Consider the following 23,000-nt stretch of genomic DNA (forward strand, 5'->3'; position numbering starts at 1 on the left):
AGCCCCTCTATAATAGGTTTGCTAATTTGTAAAACTCCGCGCGTCCAATACATTGATTACCAGTTGAATATTTCGGCCTAGAACTCAGTTTTTTTTGTCTTATTTTCGCTTAAGTATACACTTAGGATCTGTCTTCTTCACCAATTTCCACTTCAGAAACGTTATGCTTCATTAAAATCAGAAGTGAAGTAAGTGTATGTGTACTCATTCAATGAAAGTGCTATTAGCTTAAAGAAAGCAGCAAACTGGAGTTATTTGTAAGCGTGCGAAGCAATTGTAATAACAAACATCAAATAAATTCCTATCCATAGACAGTCGATGTAGACAAGAATCCCCGCTTAAGACGCCAACTCTCAGTATCAGTACGAAGCTGTGCCATCGAGAATTGGAAATGCTGCCTTTCGGCATAGCTTCACTTCTTTGCACACCATTGCGAAAGTTTGCTTTGCCACTTGGTCTGCTGTGTCTGTAGAGAACTGCACACATAAACACATACTTAACTATGCTTGTGTATCTAACATTGTAGTAAGTATGTACTTTAGACATCAGAAATCGCGTCAAGGATATGTTCGTTTGAGTGCTAGAGCCATCATTGGAATTCTATGGAGAAATCCTCAAAACGAGTTGCCAAAGAAAAGAGGGCTAAGAGTACAAATAATACTTTGTTATAAAAAATAAAGTAGTATTTAGTGAAAAGAAAAGAAAAAAGAGAGCGTAAAAAATAGGTTACCTTAAGGAGTTTTCCTCCAATAAAGGTGCTGAAATGTTTCCAGTAAGAAATAGAGCTATGCTAAAATGTAATCTGGATCACACTTTTATATCCTGTTAAGCTAGTTGATAGTTTTCGGGTCACAATGGCAAAATCGCTGGAAAATGCATGGCCGATGAGCTGGCACGACGAGGAACCCTTCGAAAAGTGCCCCCGGCTAGAGAAAGTCTGGATGCTGCGCTTACCTTAGTGGTCTACTTCGGCACAGATGGGCGCTTAGTCTGTGGACAGCAAGGTGGAAAAATCCTTTTGGCCATGTGTAGACCGTAGGTAGTCCAGAAAGCTCTTCCAACTAAGCAAGTTACACCGCTCCCTATTGGTGGGAGTTCTAACTGTTCATCGCGTGATAGTTAAGGCTGAATAACATCGATATCCCTTTCAGCCCATGCTGCATGGAGGATGTTGAGGTGATATTATCTCAACAGTTGTGGCTCTGCTGCCCCGCTTTTGCAAGCCTAAGGCGCAGGTACTTTGGGTCGCACTTTTTCCTCACTATCGATGAGCTTTCGGGAATTGATATTAATCGCTTGAGGAGCTGCGTTGTGGGCACGGACCGTTTTTTTCTTTATATTTTATTTACGAGGAGAAAGCATCGAAACCAAAATCCGACAGTGTGGGATTTTAACCCGAACTAAACCTTCTATCGTCTAAGTACCAATCATCCCGATACTGCTTTCAGGTATTCCGTCGGTAGGTGTGGTTTGAGCGCAGAGGTCTAGGTTCGTTATAGTCCTGATGCAGTCCATTGAAAAGTTGCATCAATTTGGAACAGTCCTCTATGTTGTTTTGAAACAAGATATAAAAACCCACCTTAGCTGGGTCCGCTTGTATCCACCCGAATTCGCCACGATCACCTACGCCTCTTACTCTCTCACACTGTCTCTTCGGCTACCTTCTTATCATCTTAGCTTCTGGCGTATCTCTGCAATTGACATATTAAATGGATTTCAGGCATTTTTTGAGATCAACACTATGCCGAATAAGTTATCTAGTCACAATGGGTCATCGGTTAACGATGCGTTACTGGATCTATTTTCTTCAAAACGTGACCGAAAAACAAGACGTGTACCGCTTCTGCAACCTCTAGACACCTTGGACATAGAGGAGAGTCATCCAGATCTAAGCGTTGTAAATTTACGGTGGCAGCCATGGCCTGTAACAACCTACGTTATGTGGAAGTTTGCTTCACCGGCTAATCTAGCCATTTATCTATAATAACACCAAGGTATTCCAGCTGGCGCACCGATCTGACTACTTGGGCATCCACACAGGTAAGCTAAGACGGAGAGCTTTTCTAGCGCTGTAAAAATGTATCCCCATTCTGCCGAGTTAAATGCGTTTTCTCATCCAGCGTCACTACTGCGCAGTACTTCTTGTATCCGTCTTTCCAGCGCTTTCCTATGATCATTTCGGGGGAGTATCAATCGCGGCTCTTGTTATCGCTGTTGTCGACGACATTCGCTTCCGAAAACCATATTGTTTTGGGTATAATCCCGCCTCGCAATGGATAAGGACTTGAAATCTGTTGTGGATGACGCAGCAGCTTTCCCTTGTTATCCAAAGGCATATGGGTCGATACGATCCCGGTATTGCCGAAGGTTTCCCTGGCTATGGGAGCAGAACAAGCTTTAGTCTTTTACATATGTTCGGAAACACGCATTGCTCGAGACATAGCTAAAACATTTTAGCGAAAGCGTCCGGATTCTCTAAGATTCAAATTTTTAATGCCTTGTATGAGACGCCTGGTACTTTATTGTCCCCAACCATCTTAGCGGCTTTTATTACCTACTCTGTCGTCAGTTCAGCCAACTCACCAATGTTGATTGACTTAAAGGGTTTGCCGGCAGTTTTAGGTTGAGGAAACAAGGTCCGAATAAGAAATGCTAGGTGGCATCGTTTGGTTCCTTCCCCACTCCCTCTCTGCTTCTACCCTCCCCCTCATCCATCCGGCATCCACTCCTCTCTTAAGGGCGACAGAATGGACAGCTCGTCCATGCCTAAGTGTGCTTCCAACGATGGAGGCGTTCCTCTAACTTGACCCAGCCTACCACCTTTAACCCCCCGCAAGTTGAAGTACGGCCTTGTGTGATATTAACTGCTTTGTGTCCTAGAATCTGAGATAATCCCCACCTCCTTTTGTGGCAACACACATACCAAGAGTTGTAATCAGATTGAGACGTTTGCATTTATTAGAAATGCCCTACAGGGTCGCAGCATATACATACGTTTGTATATTAGGGTGGTAAAAAAAAAGTAAAGTCGGAATTTTAATGCTCTGACCCCCTAGGATTGTTCGACATCGAAAAAATATATCCCTATTTTTTATTTTGAAGTCAAAAATATATTTAGAGGTCGCTCAAAGCGCTCATAGTTGTCAATGTACTTTATATGGGGAAAAAACAACTTTTCGTAGAAATGGTATAGAATTCTTGAAAACCAATATTTTTCGATCGGAAAACTCGGGTTCTCTTCTGGAGAATTCCAATAACAAAACCCATTTTGTTATTGTCTTTTTCCCCCATATAAAATACGTGGAAAACTTTGAGCGCTTTGAACACCCTATGAATAATTTTTGATAAAAAATAGGGGTATATTTTTTCAGTTTAGAACAATCCTAGGGGATGAGAGCGTAAAACTTCCGTCTTTACTTTTTCACATGCATTTTTAGAGCACCCTACTGCACATACGTTGTATAAACATACACACAAGCGTACGTAAATATCTTCCAATATGCCTTCTGGCAAATAGACACCACTCTAACAGTTCAGTAAACTTAGTGTAGCGAAGCGACAAATGTTGGCAAAAATCAATGTTGCATAACTGATTTCTACTGCTTTCCTACATTTTCTCTACCATGGCATACATACATACATATGTACGCTTCAATGTATGGCAATAGCTTTTCAATTTCGCTAAAAAGCACTGCCACATCAAGGAGCCGCTCTACCCGTATAAACACAAATACATCCACATCAACATACACCGGGCGCGTGTGCATTTACACCTTCAGTAATATCGGCTACGAGCAGAGTTTTTTCTTTTGCAAAAGATATCCATTTAAGAGTATAGATACCTACATATATACCTAAGTGCGTCTACATCTTTACCTCATTTAATGCTTAGTCGTCGAGGCATTCATCCCTTTCTTTGGCTGGCTGGCTGCTTTCATTGCCGACAAGCATTTTGCCCTTCTTCTGCATTTTTAATCTTTATAAATTTTCCCATGCAACCCATTTCGGTGCTTTTCATTTAGGATATTTGGGATTTGATTTTTCAATGCTGCGGCAAGGCAAGAAAGTTATATATATATGCACACAAATGTGTGTGTGTGTATGTATGTACCATCTATAAAATAATTTCATTATTTCCCTGCCTCCTTCTCTTCCTCTCTTCGTTGGTGTGTGCGCGCTTATTTTTCTGGGCTTTTTTGCCAGAATTTTTTCTTACTCAGGTTGCATCGTTAGAATTTGGTTTTGTTTCAACGCTGGATACGTGTTGCCATTAGTCGATTTTACGTTTTTTTTTTTACGTGTGTAAATGAAAAATTGCGCCTTAACGAGACGAATTTTTCTTTTCGCACACATTGACTGTGTACTCGAGTGCCGACTGAAGATGTGAGGCATTGCGTTGAATATTGTGTTTTTTTTTTATCAGGACACAGCACTCGATTTTGAGTACTATTTTTGTTGTTGTTTTTGACGTAGAATACGTCTTACCTTAAGGTATGGGGGCTATGTTCAAATGTTGTAGTTGTAATTTTTAGAGCTTCACAAAAACGCTTATTGCACGAGAACTAATAAAGCGATTTCAAAGAAAAGTGTGGCGTTTGAAAGATAAAATTCCAAACCTGTCGACAGATTCAATTTTGTAAATAACCAATTCGGTTTCTGTCGTAAAAACAACGGTAAACATTGCCTTATTTTGGGGTCAATTTTGAGCCTTTAAAGTGCTCTAGCAACTTATTGTTGGCATATATAACTTTCATTTTCGGGATATAGGTTCTTTGGAGCAGTAGAAATATTATCGGGTACAAATTTTATATAGATTTAACAAATATTGAGCATTTTAAGGCAAAAAATTGTTGAAAAAATTTGCAAATTTTTTTCATTACCAAAATGCTCGAAAACCGCTCGAATGATTTTGTTTTTGTTTCCTTTAATCAAAAATTCAAGAGTTTTCCTTTCGTTTGGTATATGGGAAGTATTGGTTGATAGCTTCTATATATGTTTATTTTATTCAAATATATGGGCATAAATGATTTTCCATACAAAATCACCTCGTCATCATTTTGCAAACACCTGCATATGTTGGAAGTGTGGGAAGGAGACAAAAAGTATGTATGCGTATGTAATGCGGCTTTTGATCGCAGCGTATGTACATATGTAAATGCATATATACGTACATATGAAAGTTTCAGTTAATGTGGATCTGTTTGGTTTTGTTATCGATATTTTTATCGATTTTGTTATCGATTTTGCTATCGATTTTGTTATCGATATTTTTATAGATTTTGTTGCCGATATTTTAATCGATTTTGCCATCGATATTTTTATCGGTTTTGTTACCGATATTTTCACCGATTTTGTTATCGAAATTTGTATCGATGTTGTTATTGATTTTGCTATCGATATTTTCGGAACTTATCGATATAATGATCGATATTTTTATCGATTTTGTTATCGATTTTGTAATCGATTCTGTTATTGATTTTATTATTGATTATTTATCGGTTTTGTTATCGATATTTTTCTTGATTGTTTTAACAATTTTGCTATCGATATTGTTATCGCTTTTGTTATCGATATTTTTGTCGCTTTTGTCATCAATATTTTTATCGATTTTTCTATAGATATTGTTATCGCTTTTGTTGTCGGTATTTTTATCGGTTTTTTTACCGATTTTGCTATCGATATTGCCATCGCTTTTGTTATCGATAGTTTTATCGATTCTTTTATCGAATTTATTACCGATTTTGTAATGGATTTTTTGATAGATTTTGTTATCAATTTTGTTATTGACTTTGGAATCGATTTTGTTATCGATTTTGTAATCGATTTTTCGATAGATTTTGTAATCGATTTTGTAATCGATTTAGTTAACGATTTTGTTATCGATATTTTTATCGATTTTGTTATCGATTTTATTATCGCTTTTGTTATCGATATTTTTTTCTTAGTTTGTGCTTTCGTTTTTGACTTGGATATGCTCTTAACCATACCACGTATTCTACGTTTAAATTTAGCGGGTGTATCTCCGATACAGCCTGCAGACCAAGACGAAAGCGCTGGACTGTTCCTTTTTTTTTTAGGTTTTATAACGTAGCTAAGGTAAGTCACCAGTGCACAATAGGAGTAGCGCCAGAAGCGCAAACAACAAAACGAAAGTATGAGCAGAATTCAACAGGGCAGTATGAGAAGAAAGTGACTGTTTGAATACACTTTTTTTTCTTGGTGAAAGCGCATTTTATTTTTTAACTTAATCTCACAGCGCGTTAAATTTAGTCCAGAATTCTTAAAATTTTTTATATCGCCTCAAAGTAGACGTGATAACCTTTTCATCCGATGAAAATCTCGTACCGCTGATGCATTTCCTCAGATAATAGGAACCAGCCGGGGGCATGAATTTTTAGGAATGGCTGAATCGCGCGGCAGGCTTGGTAGTGATCAAATATGTCTGGAGTCCCCGCTTATAACCTTAGGGCAGGCAGCTAAACGAACTACTCTACTAGTCATAAACGCGTTTCAGCGAACAATAGTATTTGAATAGATATTCAGTATAGAAGAGTACTCAACATTAGCACCCATGACTCCAGGGCATATGTCTCAAATGCTATCGCAAGTGGGCCTAAGCCCTACATACAATCAGAGAAGATCTCAGGAGCGCAAAAAGAGCATTGAGAGAACAGCACTTGCGCTGCTCAACAGGGCTACGTCGGGCAAAGTACTTACTTGGGGGATACTCAGTTTGCCAAAGGAGAATCTAAGAATTGCCACAAGCTTTCTTACAGGACACTGCGCTAGAGCTTCTCAAAAATTACTTTGATCAGGTTTTTTTCGTTCAAAATCTCGAGCTGAAGGAAACTGTATACCTACGGATTCGTAATCATAAACTGGTTAGGAATTAATAACTAAAATTAAAAATATGAAGGCTCGAAATCTATTTTGGAGCTATGCTACCCTGCATTTTTTTACTTAGAATTGTCGGCTATATTTTTTAAGAACAAATCGATCCGTCCTAATGTACATACGTAAAATTGTATTTCTGGGATTATGGTTATTAAACTTACCCATAAGGACGAAAAGTTAAAAAAAAAAAATCTTCTAAGCAATCTGTCTATCCCGAAAACGGAAATAAAGATACGGTGCACACAAATTTTAAAACATACATTAGGGCTAGTCAACATTTCTTTACTATGCGCGTATAGTATACGAGGGTTCTACATGTAATTGTGAGCAAATTTCTATAAGAAATGATGGGTTTAAAATCAATTTGGAGTTTGCCAAATCAAAGAAAATAGGTAAATGTTCACTGTTGGGCCCTTCGGGTGGAAATTTGGAAAAGAAAGATAAGTGCAGAAATGGATCATCATACCAAAAAGCCGCCTTAAAGCATATTTTTAAACAAAATTTAAGCACTTCTTTAAGACACTACAACAAAATGCTAAGAAACCTATTTTCGAAATTTGGCAAATTCCAAATTGATTTTAGACCCATAGTTTCTTCGACAAATTTGCTTAAAATTGGATGTAGAATCATTCTGTGCTATATGCGCATAGTCGGAAAAAAGCTCCTATACAAATTTACCCACCCTAACATACATACATACGTATCTTATATTTCGGTTCAGATTGCACTGTATTTCGTTATTTCAACAATTTACACTTAGTAACTTAACTTCAAATTAAGTAAAAAAAAGAATCTCAAGCTATTACCAAGCTAAGCGCTTAGTTATGTAGGCAGGAAAAGAAAATAAAATAATTTAAACAACAACTTAACAAGACAAATTGAAAGCCATTGTGGAGGAAAATACGAATGGCTTGAAATTCTTGCTACGCACTTGCCACATGCAACGTTTAAGCCAAATTGTGCAAACATCAACACCAACACCAACAGCAACATCATCGTCAAATGATGCTCGCAGCAACGCATCAGCTTTCGTTTAGCGAATGAACACATTAAATGGAAAATATGCCAGGAATTTGAAGCTTCAAAAAATTTGCTGTACCAACGCAAATATGTTAGCATCACTTAGGCCGCGGCTAGAAGAAAATCGGTTAACAAACGGGGGGAGGAGCAAAAAAATTCAAATTAAAGTAGGCATTCGTCGACAACATTAAAGCGCTTTTAGGTTTTGTAGATTGTTTCTGCGCTCTCTGAGTAGACCTCTTTGTTCTAGCCGCTTTAGTTGATAAGCAGCTTGCAATGGATTAAATCACTTAATTGTAGCAAATTTTGTTGTTTATTGTTGTTTTCGTACATAAGTACTGTTGTTTTGCAGCGCATAAGCTTCAACTGCGTCTGGGCTATACTTATTTCCTTTAACTTTTTTCTATATTTTTCGCAGCTTGCATTGTGTTGAGTTAAAAGGCGTGAATTTGTATTGTGCGTGTTTTGTAATTTTAACTCAACAGTGCAACAAGAACAAAAAAAAAATAAGTGTATGGGTGTATGTATGTTTACAATTAAACAAAGAAAACAGCCTTATTAGCCCAGCGTAATGTTAACCTGCCTCTGCGCTTAAGAAAAATGGCCCAGTATCTTATAACTAAAAGTGGCGTACTGGTTACGTAACACCTCAATAACACCTCATGCGCCGAATTCTATTGACCTCGAAATATTCATACGACAGTTGAATCTACCTAATCGCAACGACTCTGTTATAGGACTGTCACTGCAGCAAATTTCCCTAAAAACTCTTTGGAAAATGTCTCTGCTTTTGCAACAACAACATCAACCTCGCAATCAGTATGTCGGACTTGCTGTGAGATGATGAGACCAGTATTAGGTTAGCTTAGGTTATCCTGGCTGCCCTCATCCGTACAGGAAAAGAACACACTTAGGCCTCCATGGGCCCATTGTGATACTATATTTGGGACTCTGAGGACGCTAGTCCCCACTCCTACCCCAGAAATTGAACCAATTATAGCGCACAAAAACGTAGATACTGGCCGAATCCCGCTCAGCCAGATACTCGAAAAAATAGCGAAGGAGCGAGCCTCGACGAGCTTTTGCCAGTGGCACAGGTAATGAATGCTCCACGCTCTCGATTTCCTCCTCATCGCGGCAGCTACGACAATAATCGTTTGACTGCAAACCCATACTGGCAGCGTGGGTCCCAATAAGGCGAAGTGCCCTGTGAGAATTCCAATAACATGGCGGAGCATTGGTCGTTCCAAACGGAAGAGTGGGCGAGATCGACGCTCATCTAACCTAGGCCAGATGAGTCTCGCTGTCCTGCACGTGGGCTCCGCGGACCATCTTACATTTGCCAGTTCGATAAAGTTATTCTGCAGCCAGAGTTAATAGAATGATAGCGGAATACCCGCATCAGGAACGGTACTGATCGCAGGCAGTAGGGTTCCTTTCCGAGCCAGCTCGTCCGCAACACAGTTGCCCGGTATGTCCGTATGGCTTGGTACCCATACAATTAAAGTAACTCTTTGCCAGCTCATTTAGAGTACGTCTACATTCCACGACAATCTTCGATGTAGATTTGTCACAATTGAGTGCTTTGAAAAAATATCAAAAAAGAAAATGTCTTATCCCCCAATTTGATAGGAAATTTTTTGGAATAGTTAAAAACCTCTGATAACTACCGCCTCGCTGCTACAAGGATGCATTCAAAAATGAAATCAGTTTTTTAGTACTGGGCACCAATTTTGGAAAACCCGGTTTTTAGTACCAATTACCTATTTCGGAGGACCTGGATTTTAGTGCCGATTAACAATTTTGAGAAAAACGGAGTGGTTGTGCCCATTTTTTATTATGGTTATTTCAATAATGAAATCGCTTAGTAAAATTTTTTTAATGTAAAAAAAGTTAATATGTATTTTGCGTAAGTATTTCTCTTTAGATCAGTAATAGCCGAAATATCGCAATTTCTAGTTTTTTTTACATTCTGTAATACGAATAAGTGGCAACCGGTTTAATAATTCGGATTTTTTCGAAACTGGTAAGCGGCACAAAGAAATCGGATTTTTGATATTAATAACCAGTACAAAAAATGAAAATAAAAAATAAAAAAAATCGTAACATTTTGTAACTGGTACTAAAACCCGGGTTTGTCAAAATTGGTAACCGGTACAAAAACCGATTTTATTTTTGAAATTACCGTGAAGTTATATTTGTTGGAGTAAAGTTTCAACAAATTACGACACAAAATATTTCCTGTCAATTTTAGAGATGGGACATTCTTTTTTTAAAATCACGGTGCCTCTTTTATATTGCGCGGATTTTTTTTCAGGCCCATCTAAAAATATAGCTAGGTTGACTTTACAATTTAGCAAATACATACTTAGGTACATAATTACACAGATGCGTATACATACATATGAACACAAATTTCACACCAGTTGCAGACTACTCAAGAAATGTGTAACTTAGTTACCAGTGTTCTAACGATACCATCAAAATTGTTAATGTAGGTTACAGTACAATGTCATTATGTCTTTGAGATTTCGTGCAAGTAATTATTTATGGTGCAAATAGTATGTGTGTATGTTGTGGCGCCCGTAGCAGTGAGAAGTGTGAAACTGTAAATAAATTGTTGACGCCAAATGAAAGGCAAGCAAGTTCTTGCTTATTAATGCCGCATAAATGTCAAATTCTGTTAGAAGGGAACGTAATAGATATATACCTACAGGTGTATGTACATATGTATATACATGTAGGCCAAAATAATGATTTAATAATTGGTTACTGAATTCGACCAGCTGGCATAATTGCGATGCATTGAACTGTTAGAGATTAATGAAAAAAAATTACGCTTTTACTAAGTGTGTTAAATTAAAAATAGAGCTCTTTAAAAATTCTAAAAACACATGTGTAAGAGCATGACGGTGACCGTTTCGTTGCTTCTCTCTCTCTCTCTCTCGCACTCTATAAACAGCAATTTCATATTTTGATATGGACGGCAGGTACGGAACGGCGCTCCGTCGATGGCTGGTTGAGATCAAACTCAAATTATGTTTCCAAAAATCTTTGAAATCGCTATGAACTTGTAAATACATATTATAAAAATATACACAAATTCTTAAGATGTAAAAAACCGTTTTGTTGGAACTTCCTTGAACCAGTAATTGCAGTTGAGTCTTACCATGTGGTACTATTATCCTTCAAATTTCGAGCTACATCAAAGAGCGCTGACCAAATAAAGGAAACCTTCTTGTTATTGCTTAGTGCTGTAACCGCCTGATAAATTTTTAATTTCCCTTTTGAGCCAGCTGATGTCAATTGAAAATTCCTAGTTCTCCCATCCCACCCAACCTTTGCCATCGCAGAGCAGGCGATCCTCTTCCTCAGCTACTAACAGCGGATTCCACGCTGAACAGTTTCAAGGCTGCAGCAATTGATACTGGTAAGACCTTGTATACCATATTATTAAGTTGGATCCCATGGTGGTTGACTCATACGGCAGCATCATCTTTCCTCTGGGTTTAGCAGAAGATACTAAAGTTCCATGCAAGCACCTTATTAACTCTGCGCCGAGCTGCTGCAGCAGCTCTGTTTTTCTTCGGTCTTGAAATTGATATTCTTACCTCGTCATAGACGGGTGGTGGGACATTGACTCCATCTTCTTCGGCTGGTGGCTCTGCATCAGCAGGCTTGAAAAATGTTGCCTCCATAATAACACACTCGGAACATCGGTCACTCGCTCGTTTTGGCTATTCTATCAGCAAATCAGTCTAAGCTTGAATTTTTACTTAATTCGCCTAGTTTCCTTTTCTGTCGGACAGCTTTCAAGCTCATCGATATCACTTATTTTTTCATTACCGAAAATATGTACGTTTGACATACATATGTAGCTCCTGTTGCACTCGAAGTTTGAATCAAGGCTGCTGCTGTTTAATCAAAGTTATCCGAAGAACTCTATCCAAGAGTTTCATACTGACCTTGCGACTGAGACCAAGAGCAATTTGAAGTTTGTTGGAAATGTTTTTGGCCACCAATCGGATGCCACTATCATTATTTATCTCAGACCATATTTTCGGCTAAAAGTTCCTTTATAGGCCCGCATGACACTAGTCTAGTGTTTATTAGAAGTCTTATCCAGATGAAAGTTCCAATTATATATTGACTGGCGATGATGAAATATCGCATTCACAAAGCATGATGTCCAACTCAACGTCCATGCCCTCGAGAAATTCATAGGCAGCACTATCGAGAGCTCTATTGATGGTCAAGAGAACGCACAGAGTAAAATCCTTACACTCGATGGCTCTAACGATCTCGCCTATTAGACACTGTTGATTACTCTTAATAGCTTTTTACTTCCTGTGAAATATTGTTTACGTAAAACTAAAGAAATTCGAGTAGGGAAAAAAAAAGCTACATACTTTTTTGGAGCAATATTTTATATAAAAAAGTTAGCATTGATCTGTTGTTTTTATTAACCACAGACAAACACTTCTCCAACCATTGCATTCAATCAGAATGGGGATGCATTGTGCTTATTGTTAGGATCTCTTCAAAAATTGGCTATCCGATGATGGGACACTTCATTAAAGTTGACTAAAAGGCAGGTTACTTACATCGATTGCTCATTTTCAAATTGCAGTGCTTTAAATCAAGGACTCCATACATACGAGTAGATATATGTATATTAATAGTAATCTAAGTGCTTAGTGTTTTTGTTTTGCTTTCGCGACAAACTGCTCATTATTGCTACAATCATAAATTTCAGCGACGATTGCTAAGTCAGCTGCTTTAGATCTCATTGTTGCTGTTGTCAGTGTGCTGTGATTAAGTATTAGTGTCTTGTGAAGCTGAAATGTTATCATTGCTGCATCGCAAGTTGCTGGCAATAGAAGCATAACCCAAGAGTAAATAAATGTGAGTAGATGGTTGTAAGCTAATAGGAAACTGCAGCAATTTTTATAACTTTCTTGTGTTGATGACGTCTACAGAAGCGCTTTGACGTCATTTAGTACATACATATACACTATATAAACTTGTGCGATTGATTGCTTGTTGCTGTTACTCGCGTAATTACTAGCAACTTGCTGGCAACGGCAGCTTGTAAATAAATTTTGAAAATATTTTACAGAAAATATTTTAAAAGGAATGGAAGCACTCCTGCTGATTGGAGTTTTTTTTTTGTTTAGTGTGACTTACTGTTGCTTAGTGTAACTACTCCGGGATATGTCCTCGTAACGTATTTATGTTTGTATGTTGAGGAAGCATGATACTGTATCCGAAAAATTTTAATCGTTCATCTAAGCGAAGCGAGTTCTTTATGACAGTTTTCGCAATTAAAATGTCTGCTTGATGGATGTATGGTTGGTTGGTGGCTTATGTGGCGTACTGTAAGTTAACTTGTAGGAACATTTTCTCTATACCTTATAATTAATATATACATTTGTATTTTATGCTTTATATCTTATGCCTTATACCTTACACCTAACACCTTTTATCTTGTATGCCTTATATTTACCTGATATCTTATATCATACGCCTTACACCTTATACAATATACCTTATACCTTTTATCATATACCTTGCATTTTGTTCTTTATACCGTATCCATTTATTTTATACCTTGTCCATATACTTCATACCTTAAAGTTTGTAGCGTTTCCCTTTTACTTTATAGCTTATACCTGATAGGTATCTGAAAATTATACCTTTCATTTTATACTTTATGCCTCATAACTTAAACGGTATACCTAATACCTTTTACCTTGTATCATGTACCCTAAACTATATAATTTAGATCTTACACCTTATAAAACATAATCTATATTTTATACCTTTAACGTTAAATCAATGACTTCAAGCCAATCAGTCTGACGTCGTTTCTACTGAAAACGTTTTAGAGGCTGCTTGACCCGAACATAACGAGCGGGATTCCTCGTAAAGGAAGGTCGGTAGAAAACGCCCTGACCACCCTGACCGCCCTGACCACAATTGTGAGGCGGGTAGAAGCTTTCACTCAAAAACAAATTTTCGGTAGGAGCCTTCCTCGATATCGAGGGGATTTTTAATAGTGGCCTGCCGGAAGCAATAGCAAAGTCGTTGGATAAGCGTGGGGTTGAAGTCAGTCCTATTCGGCTTATCCCAGACTTGTTGCGTGACAAGACTGTCATGACCATATACGGCAGCGCTTGCGAAACTGAATGCCTGGTTTGGTGGAGGGCTCTTATGTGGAGAGCTTTCCATCAGTACAAAGTTTCACATTTCCGTACTGCGGTAGTGTATTTCAGGTGGAAGTGAGACTGCTTATTAAGGAAGTTGTTGAACCACTGCTCAGGAGTGCGATGACAGTCAGGGAGGTAGCCAAGCCATGCGGGTTCACTAGTACTTAATTAATATACGAAACTTTTTCTATAAATTGACTGCCTTCTCATAGAAAATAGTTAAATTTGTGGAGGGTTGTCATTAAATTTACTATATACTGTGCATTAAAAAATCATAAAAATTGGCCGGAGTCTATTACTTATATATGTATGTACTTGTATCTATATGAAATCTTATCTTCATACAAACAACTTTTATGCCTAGAATAAACCTAAACTATTATGGGTTATAAATAAAAAGCAAACAAATTCATGCATTACCTCGTTGACAAGAGTCATATGTCCACATTCCCAAAGGGCGCTGAATTGATTCTAATAAGCATTGATAGCTCTCCACTCTCTCGCAGTTGCTTATACAGGGTGATTCAATAAGAACGCAGATATTCTTTTATAAGTAAAATATAACAAAATTTGTCGGAAAGATTTTATTTTTATTTCATCAAGCTTTTTGTTCTATGCAGGGCCGACGAGAAGGGGCTGAGGATGTCCAGGGTTCCAATTTTAGTTGAAAGATAAAAATATTTGTGTAAGTTGATAAATTTGATCATAACTTTTGGTATTTTTTATTTTTTTGAAAGGGCGGGGCCCGGTGTACACTTAGTACCAGGTCTATGTTTTCTCCTGACGGCTCTGGGTCTATGTCATTTATATGTGAAGCACAATATCCGTTAAATTTTACATGTACCCTGGCTATACATAATTCAGCTCTGGAGTCGTCTCGGGCTTATTGTCGTAAACCATACTTTTCATGCAGCCCCAGAGAAAGAGATACAATGGTGTTAAACTGCAAGATCTCGCCGACTATTTGACCTCGTTGCATCGCGAGGCATAGCGTCCTGGGAACTTCGTTCCCTTATTGTCCAATACTATGTCTTCTAATTCAGGCCCCAAAAAAGTTTTTTCATGTCACGACAACATTATTCTACATAATTTTTCCAAATAGTAAGGTCTGATGACTTCGACGGCCCAAAAACCACATCAAGCGAAGAAACATGGGTAAATATTCTGCACCAAACGGCTGGTTGTTGACTCAGATGGCCGGTTATTTTAACCGAAATGCACTTTTTGCAGAACGACAATTTCCATGAAACGTTTGGATCACTTTCACTTTGTTCAACTGACTATCGCTCCATGGGTAAGTTTGCCAAAACCTGCCTGAAAAAATAAGCAAAAACATTAACTTATCAAATGTCAAAGATCTGCATAACTCTTGTATCACCCTATATATGTAAATATGTATGCGTGATAATAAGAACCTGATGTAGAGAATCCATTATATACACGCTCTATGAGTACGCTCTTTCTGTTGATGAGCGCCACCGCTGAAAACTAGCTAAACGCCAGTTGCTTGCCAAGTGCTGAGCTGTTAAAAAGTTTGTTGGGGAAGTTACGCTGCGGCTCGCTGGCAATAGCGTGATAGAAAATCGCAGATCACGAACACCTGCTACTTGATCGGCAACAACCGGGCAGAGAGTCAAAGACAAGCAAATCGAGGGCTATGGAATCGGCGCGTGTTGTGATAATCGGTGCCGGCGCGGCTGGCATAGCTGCAGCGACAAGCCTCCTACAGTCTGGCTTTGAAAATGTGTTGCTGCTTGAGGCTGAAAATCGCTTTGGCGGACGAGTACACACCATACCATTTGCTGATAATGTCGTCGATTTGGGTGCGCAATGGTGCCATGGGGAGAAGGGCAATGCAATATTTGAATTGGTAAACGATTTGGATATGTTGCAGCCGACAAGCACGTTCTATGACGACTACAAATGCGTGCGTTCCAACAAGGAAATACTCTCGAATGCAGCCACTGACGTGCTTAAATCTGTCGCCTCCAATTTGACAACATCGCACCAGTCGGGATTAAAAGATTTCGAAGGCTCCTTGGGTACAAACTACACCGAGGCATTTTGGCGTAATCTGCCGCAGACGCAAGCGTTCGATAAGACAGTAGCACGTGAATTTTTCGACAGCTACAAAAAAATGTTGAGTTCCATGGATGGTGCAGATCATTTGTTCGAAGTTTCTGCGCGCGGTCAACTCGAGTATTGGGAATGTGAAGGCGATCAGCAACTCAATTGGAAAGATAAAGGTTTCCACAGTTTATTGCGGCTACTCATGCAAGCGCGGAAAGACGATGCAGCTGACTTGGGCATACTTGGCGATCGCATACGGTATAACTCACGCGTGCAAAATATCGCGTGGAGGGAAGTAAATGGCGACATACGCATACGACTTTGGAATGGTGAACTGATCGAAGCTGATCATCTCATCTGCACTGCATCGCTAGGCGTGCTTAAGGAAACCCATCAGCAAATGTTTACGCCAGCGCTGCCGACTGCCAAATGTCGCGCTATTGACGGACTCAAGTTGGGCACAGTCGATAAATTTTTCATGGAATTTGAAGAACCTTTTGAGCAAAGCGATTGGCCTGGCTTTTGCTTCCTTTGGCGCGATGAGGATTTGTTAGAGCTACGCAACTCTGTGAACTTTTGGTTGGAGGGCGTAATCGGCTTTTTTCGTGTTACTTGTCAGCCACGCTTGCTTCAAGGCTGGATAATCGGTTCGCATGCACGTCACATGGAAACGCTAACTCTAACGGAGGTTCTCAACGCTCTCCAGTGGCTTTTTGAAAAGTTTCTTACTTTCGAAATGCCAAAGCCATTGAAATTTTTGCGCACACAATGGTTTAGTAATCCCAATTTTCGCGGCAGCTATTCATTTCGTTCGATGTATACCGAAGAGCTACGCACAGGTAGCGCGGATTTGGCTAAGCCGCTGACGGATGAAAGAAGTGGAAAACCATTGCTGCAATTCGCCGGTGAGGCGACGCACTCAAACTATTATTCGACGGTGCATGGCGCGGTAGAGAGTGGTTGGCGGGAGGCGAAACGCTTAACCGACTATTATCTGGGTGAAGTGGTGGCGAATCTTGAGATAGGCTGAAGTGGTTGTACATATGTATGTAGATATTAGTTAGCGATACTGTGGTAATGGTGGAGGTAGAAGAAGTGATTTACTTATCAGCTGTTGAGAGCATTTGAGCGACTCTGCCTTATTGTTGTACTATTATAATTACTTGATTAAATTTTTTGTTGTATACATATATTATGTAACTGTTGGTGTTGGCTATTGAACCAATTCTTTATCTTTATAGACTCATTAGTTGATACACAGGACGGCTAGCCACATTCTACTCCCAGTTTAAGAAAAAAATTACTAAACTAGACTGCGGATGTTTATGCAGAAAACAAATCCTTAAATATGTACCGCTTAACTATAAGAAAAGTGTATCAATTTGTATACATTTTGTTTATATAGTTATGTGGTACATTAGGGCTGGGACTATCCGCATATTCGAATATCCGGATATCCATGCGGATTATGCCTTGACACGAATAAAATACGGATAGTATGGATATCCGGTTAATATTCGTTTGTGCTATTATTCGGATATCCGGATTTACGAAGATCTGGTTAGTATTCGTATTTTCGGATATCAAAAAAAAAAAAAACAACAAACTCATTCACAATATTCGTGAATTCAATTATGCACACGATAGAGTGAAATAGCTCTTGACGGACTTGAAGTTGGCCCTTAGTTTTGCATCGTTTTGTCACAATATAAACAAGTGGGACTATTCTTGTCATCACTTTTTTGGAAATGCTATAATTTGATAAGGCATTCACCATGACCAAAAGTATCTAACAGCTTTCATTATTCCGTCCATGATATTTTAAAGCCATGAAAAAACTCTCGCGATCAATTTTATATATTTTTTTTTTATTTTTACGAAATGATAGTTTAATTTCCCAATACCAGGCGCTCATGCATATGAAGTAGCAAGGCGAATTAATATAAGGTGATAGCAGGAGTACAAAAACAAAAATTTACATGTATTTTGTTTTTGCTTTGGCGGCATAAACTGTCAAAATCTGTAAGAGTGTGCGTAGAAATTCAAACAAAATTTTTCAATTTGATATCAGAAGCCGTGCGGCGAAACACATACACAAAATCAGCTGAGCGAGTAACACCACCTTATATAAATTCGCCTTGTGAAGTAGCAAGTTTTCTAAATTTGTTTTTTGAACTTTTTAATTTATTTATAGAAGCCTTTGATATTCCAAAGTAGAATTTTGGAAATTAAAAAAATTTTAATAATAAACAATTTTGTGCGTAGAAATAGAAAATAAAAAAACTTGTTACTACACATTTATGAGCGCCTGCTATTAAGAAATGAAAATACCGAATATTATCTTAGCTTCCAGAGTAACCGGATTTTTCATTTAGGTATCCGGATATTCGAATATTCGGTTTAACCGGATAGTTGAAAAATCCGGATGAAGTTCCCAGCCCTATGGTACATACATATGTAGATTTAGGCCCACTTGCAGAACATCCAGAGTTCAATATATAAATAGACAAAGAGCTATTCTACGCAAGATCAATAGCTCTGTTTTCTTTGGAGACGGATATTAAAGGTGGAAAGGCGAAGTGGACGAGCTTTTTGATGACATGGAAATTGTTAGGAGAATCAAGACAAATCGATTGCGCTATCTTGGACGTGTCGAACGCTTGGATGGCGATGATCCAGTGAAAAGAACCTTCGATACCGCACCAAAGGGTGAAAAACTTTTACGCAGGTCTCTGAAAAAAAAACTCCCACCTAAACTCCGATTTTTAGAGATATTTTCAATGCGGTCGAGCTCATGAAAAACACTAAATTGAGACAAAATATTTTTTGCTTTAAGCAGTGACTATTTTTTGCTTGAGGCATCCTAATGTACTATACGAGTGCACTTTCTGCCATATTCCAGTTTCATGCTTGATTGCTGTTTAACATACATAATATCGAAATGATTGCTTTTTCCTTCTCTTCTGTTCAATTTCCCCTTCAGTTTTTGCTTGGCATTTTTTTGTATGTTCGGTATTCGTACCACTTTTACTTCAGAAATTTGCTGTGTTGATGTTCACTTTTTAGCCATTATTGGCAACGATAAACATTTTATGGCAGTTTAATTAACTTCATTTCTGTGCGGGTGTAAGATTCGCGTGCAATATGTGGCAATTTATTAATGTGTTGACGTTGAGTTATGCACTTGTGTGGAAGTATGTGCATGAGTTTGTGTATGTATGTATGAATGTATGAGCATATCAGCTGATAATAACTAATTTATATTTTTTCGACGTGCTAAATTTATAAAGTGTCAATTAATGAAGCTGTTTTCATATCCTTCTTCTAACTGGGTAATTAAAAATGGCAGATGGCAGCATGGACTTATTTTTTCAAGAAAGTCAAAAATAATGTCATTAAGACAATTATTGTATTTCTAATGGTGAATAATGATTTAAACGAGTTAAGCAATCGAGTGTACTTAAATTAAAATTGAGTTTTAATGGCATTGATATTAGGCACAAGTTATTGCAAGGCACTGTGAAAACTTGCACTAACTAAAAATATGTTAAATGGTGTGGACTCTTCTCCGAAGGAAGACCCCTCGATTATATGGATTCTGTATGTGCAAAATGAGCGGGCTGCCTAGGAAATGAAAAAACGGCAGATCTGAGAGTTTGGCAATTTTAATGTGAAGAAGAGTTACACTGCTTCAGCGGAATTTTGTACCAAATTAAAATTAACTGCGACCGCTTCAGAGCCAAAGGGCCAGATACTCAATGTTTGGGTAACACTAACTGCAGGTTTAACATCTTAATCAACATGATCGACTCCATAACACATAACAGCGAGACGATAGCGATGTTAACCTGTAGTTAGTGTCAACTAGACATTGAATAACCGGCCCTAAATGCGGAACAGTACTCATACCATAAACATCATGGACTACTGAAAATACGGCCCCTGTCTGTGTAAAGGCTTGTATGTAGCTTGCAAGAAAAGCAAAAACTCCATATAAAATGACGTACAAGAAATGGCTACGAAATGTTCTTGAGTCAAATTTTTTGCAGAGAGTACGCAGTTCTTAAGAAATTTGCTACGCTTTCTACTACGGTTTTCTAAAGTTTTTTTGTGAAAAAAGAGCACAAGGAAACCCATGCCTGCAACAGAAATATATATTCCTTCCATTATTTCTTGAGGAAAGAGCGAGGCAACAGGCTAGTGAAGTATAAGTTGTCAAAATCCTTTGGGCACACACACGAAATAATGGCAATTTTTTTCCGGATTGTTTTCTTGAGAGCTGCATACCAGCCTTAAGGAAGAAAATAAAACATCTGCTTCACTTCTTTTCTTAGAATTTTTGGCCCAGCATATTAAGGGGAAAAAGAAGGAGGTTGTCAATTCGTCGGAAATTTTTTTTTCTTTAACTTTGGAACACGTTAACCGATTTCTATAATTCCTTTTTTTAAACGAAAGATTGTACCTCAGAGGTGGTACTAAATTTGTTTAGATCCGGTTATTTGATCATGAAGAAATCAACGACACTTGAGCATGTTCCGAATGGCGATGTTTATCATTTTGCTCGGGCTGCTGCAACAGTCGCAATAGCCGAGTGAAGTAAGCACTGGTTTGCCATTCAGGAGATCAGAAGTTGGAATTTTCTTTTAATTTTTAGATTTTATTGTTAAACCTAAATATATTTTAGATACATATTTTACGTGTTTTTTTTCTTTTCTTTAGTACAATTTTATTCAGTTAAATTTTCCTTTAATTTAGATTTTATTGTTCTAAAAAGAGTAATAGTTTTTAATTTCATTTATTTTTTGGAAACTTATTTTATGCATTTTTCTCCTTTAGTTTTTTTTATTTCGATTTTTTTTTTTACAATTTTAGATTTGATAGTTAAAAAACATTTTTTTAATATAATTTGTTTTTAAAAACTGATTTTATGTATTTTTTATTTAAAAATTCTTTTAATTTTTAGATTGTATTTTACAACGCTTTTATCAACTTGCAATGTTGTGTTCCAGAAACTTTCAATGTTGTGTGTCCGACACCATAAAGCAAAGCTTTGAAAAGCTCCTATAAAAAAGCATAGTGAATAGGGCGAGGTAGATGACATCTAGATGTCGCCCTATGTACTACGTTTGCTACACCGGAAATAGACGACACGCCATTTCTTTAAATAAAATTAATTGGTGCTCGTTTGTATGTACATACATATGTAAATGCATGTGTGTGCACCTTTCTATTAATATCGTTGAATTATTTAAATATCTATTGCAAACTTTTATTCAGACAGGACTAAAAAGTAGAAAATAAATAATATAAAAAAAACTTTTTAATATACAACGCTTTTATAAATGGACTAAAAAGTAGAAAATAATAATTCTCAGTCCCATAGAATTTGTTTTGATAACTTTTGATTTTGAAATTTTAGCAAAAGTCATTATAAACAATCTATGAAATTGAAAATGAAAAGCGTGGGGCGCATGTAATACACTTGAATTGATATGAAAAGTAATATATGAATGTATGTATGTGGGTATATGAATAACGACCGCTTAAAATCGATTTCAAAGTTCTACTTTCGCTGTAGAAATTTTAGGCCTACGTTATGTAGTTTGACTATTGTCAATTAAATCGAATGCTTTGTATTGCATGCGCTCCACGTTTTTCATTTTCAATTTCATAGATTGTTTATAATGACTTTTGCTAAAATTTCAAAATCAAAAGTTATCAAAACAAATTCTATGGGACTGAGAAGTATTATTTTCTACTTTTTAGTCCATTTATAAAAGCGTTGTATATTAAACAGTTTTTTTTATATTACTTATTTTTTTAAGAAGAACAGTATTTTAAAATTTTCGTCAATCTTTAGGAACTAATTTTTATTTTTTTTATTTAAATTTAAAAATACTGTTAAATACTTAAAAAAAAAATGAAATCTAAAAATTAAAAGAATTTTTAAATTAAAAAAATTAAGAAAAAAATACATAAAATAATATATAATATAAATAATACATTTTTTTCAATTTAACTTTCTCTTAATCTTTAGTTTTTAAAATTAATAAAATTAATAAAAAATATTATTTTTAGTTTAATTTATTTTAAAGCAGTTATGGCTTGAATACTAGCAGAATAACGCGAAGAACTCCTATTTAGTAAATTTTTCAATTAGTCTTTAGACAGAAAGGAGCTTTCAAGATAATTACCAGAATTACTAAGTGTCTTATTTTGTCTTTCGAAAGGCTGTAGCGATTTGAAATACAGCTGCCAGAATTGCCCTGTAAAAATCTAGAAAAAAATTTTCAACGGTTACAGAGAAATTTCTGCCCATCATACATTTTTATTTATGTGCATCTGCTGCATAAATACTTCTCATAATAATTCATTCGAATACGTCTTTTCAACAAATTAAACAATGCAGTGCAATCAAACAATTAAACAAGTCGCTTGAATTACTTACTAAGAAGCAACCGAGCATATCAAATATTATTAGCGCAGCCAACAAAGCATTACGAAAGAGAACTTGAAAAAATTCTTTTTCAAATAATTGTAATGCCTTACTTAATAAGTTTTTTCCTACTTTTCATTCATGCAACGACATAAAAGTCATGCAGCTCGAAGCAACTATTAATTTCCGCCTGTCATTCAGGTAGTTTCTTCATTTGCAATTTTATGGCATTTACATAGTTATTTATATGAATGAGTACTTTCGCTGTTTTATTTGACATTATAGTTGTTTTTTATTTTTGAATGCTTTTTTTTTGCTTATTTGCATTTTCTTCAGTTTTTTTTACATGAAACTTTCAATTACGTTGAGTC

General features: G+C 37.1%; 2 protein-coding genes across 3 annotated transcripts in view; both read left to right on the forward strand.

The window, feature by feature from the left end:
* The window catches only part of LOC118746785, a 253,271-nt gene that overhangs the window by 208,011 nt on the left and 22,260 nt on the right, over positions 1-23,000 (forward strand). The gene's annotated exons all lie outside the window — the stretch shown is intronic.
* LOC118746781 (spermine oxidase-like) lies at positions 15,575-17,324 on the forward strand. The gene has a single exon (XM_036480692.1). It carries the CDS (start codon positions 15,781-15,783, stop codon positions 17,221-17,223), a length of 1,443 nt encoding a protein of 480 aa, XP_036336585.1. The 5' UTR covers positions 15,575-15,780; the 3' UTR covers positions 17,224-17,324.

Source organism: Rhagoletis pomonella, unplaced genomic scaffold (assembly GCF_013731165.1).
Source record: "Rhagoletis pomonella isolate Grant_MI unplaced genomic scaffold, Rhpom_1.0 Rhpom_scaffold_00011, whole genome shotgun sequence".
Taxonomy (NCBI): Eukaryota; Metazoa; Arthropoda; class Insecta; order Diptera; family Tephritidae; genus Rhagoletis; species Rhagoletis pomonella.

Excerpts from the sequence above, each read along its gene's own strand:
- LOC118746781 (XM_036480692.1), top strand. The coding sequence starts at position 15,781 with ATGGAATCGGCGCGTGTTGTGATAATCGGTGCCGGCGCGGCTGGCATA.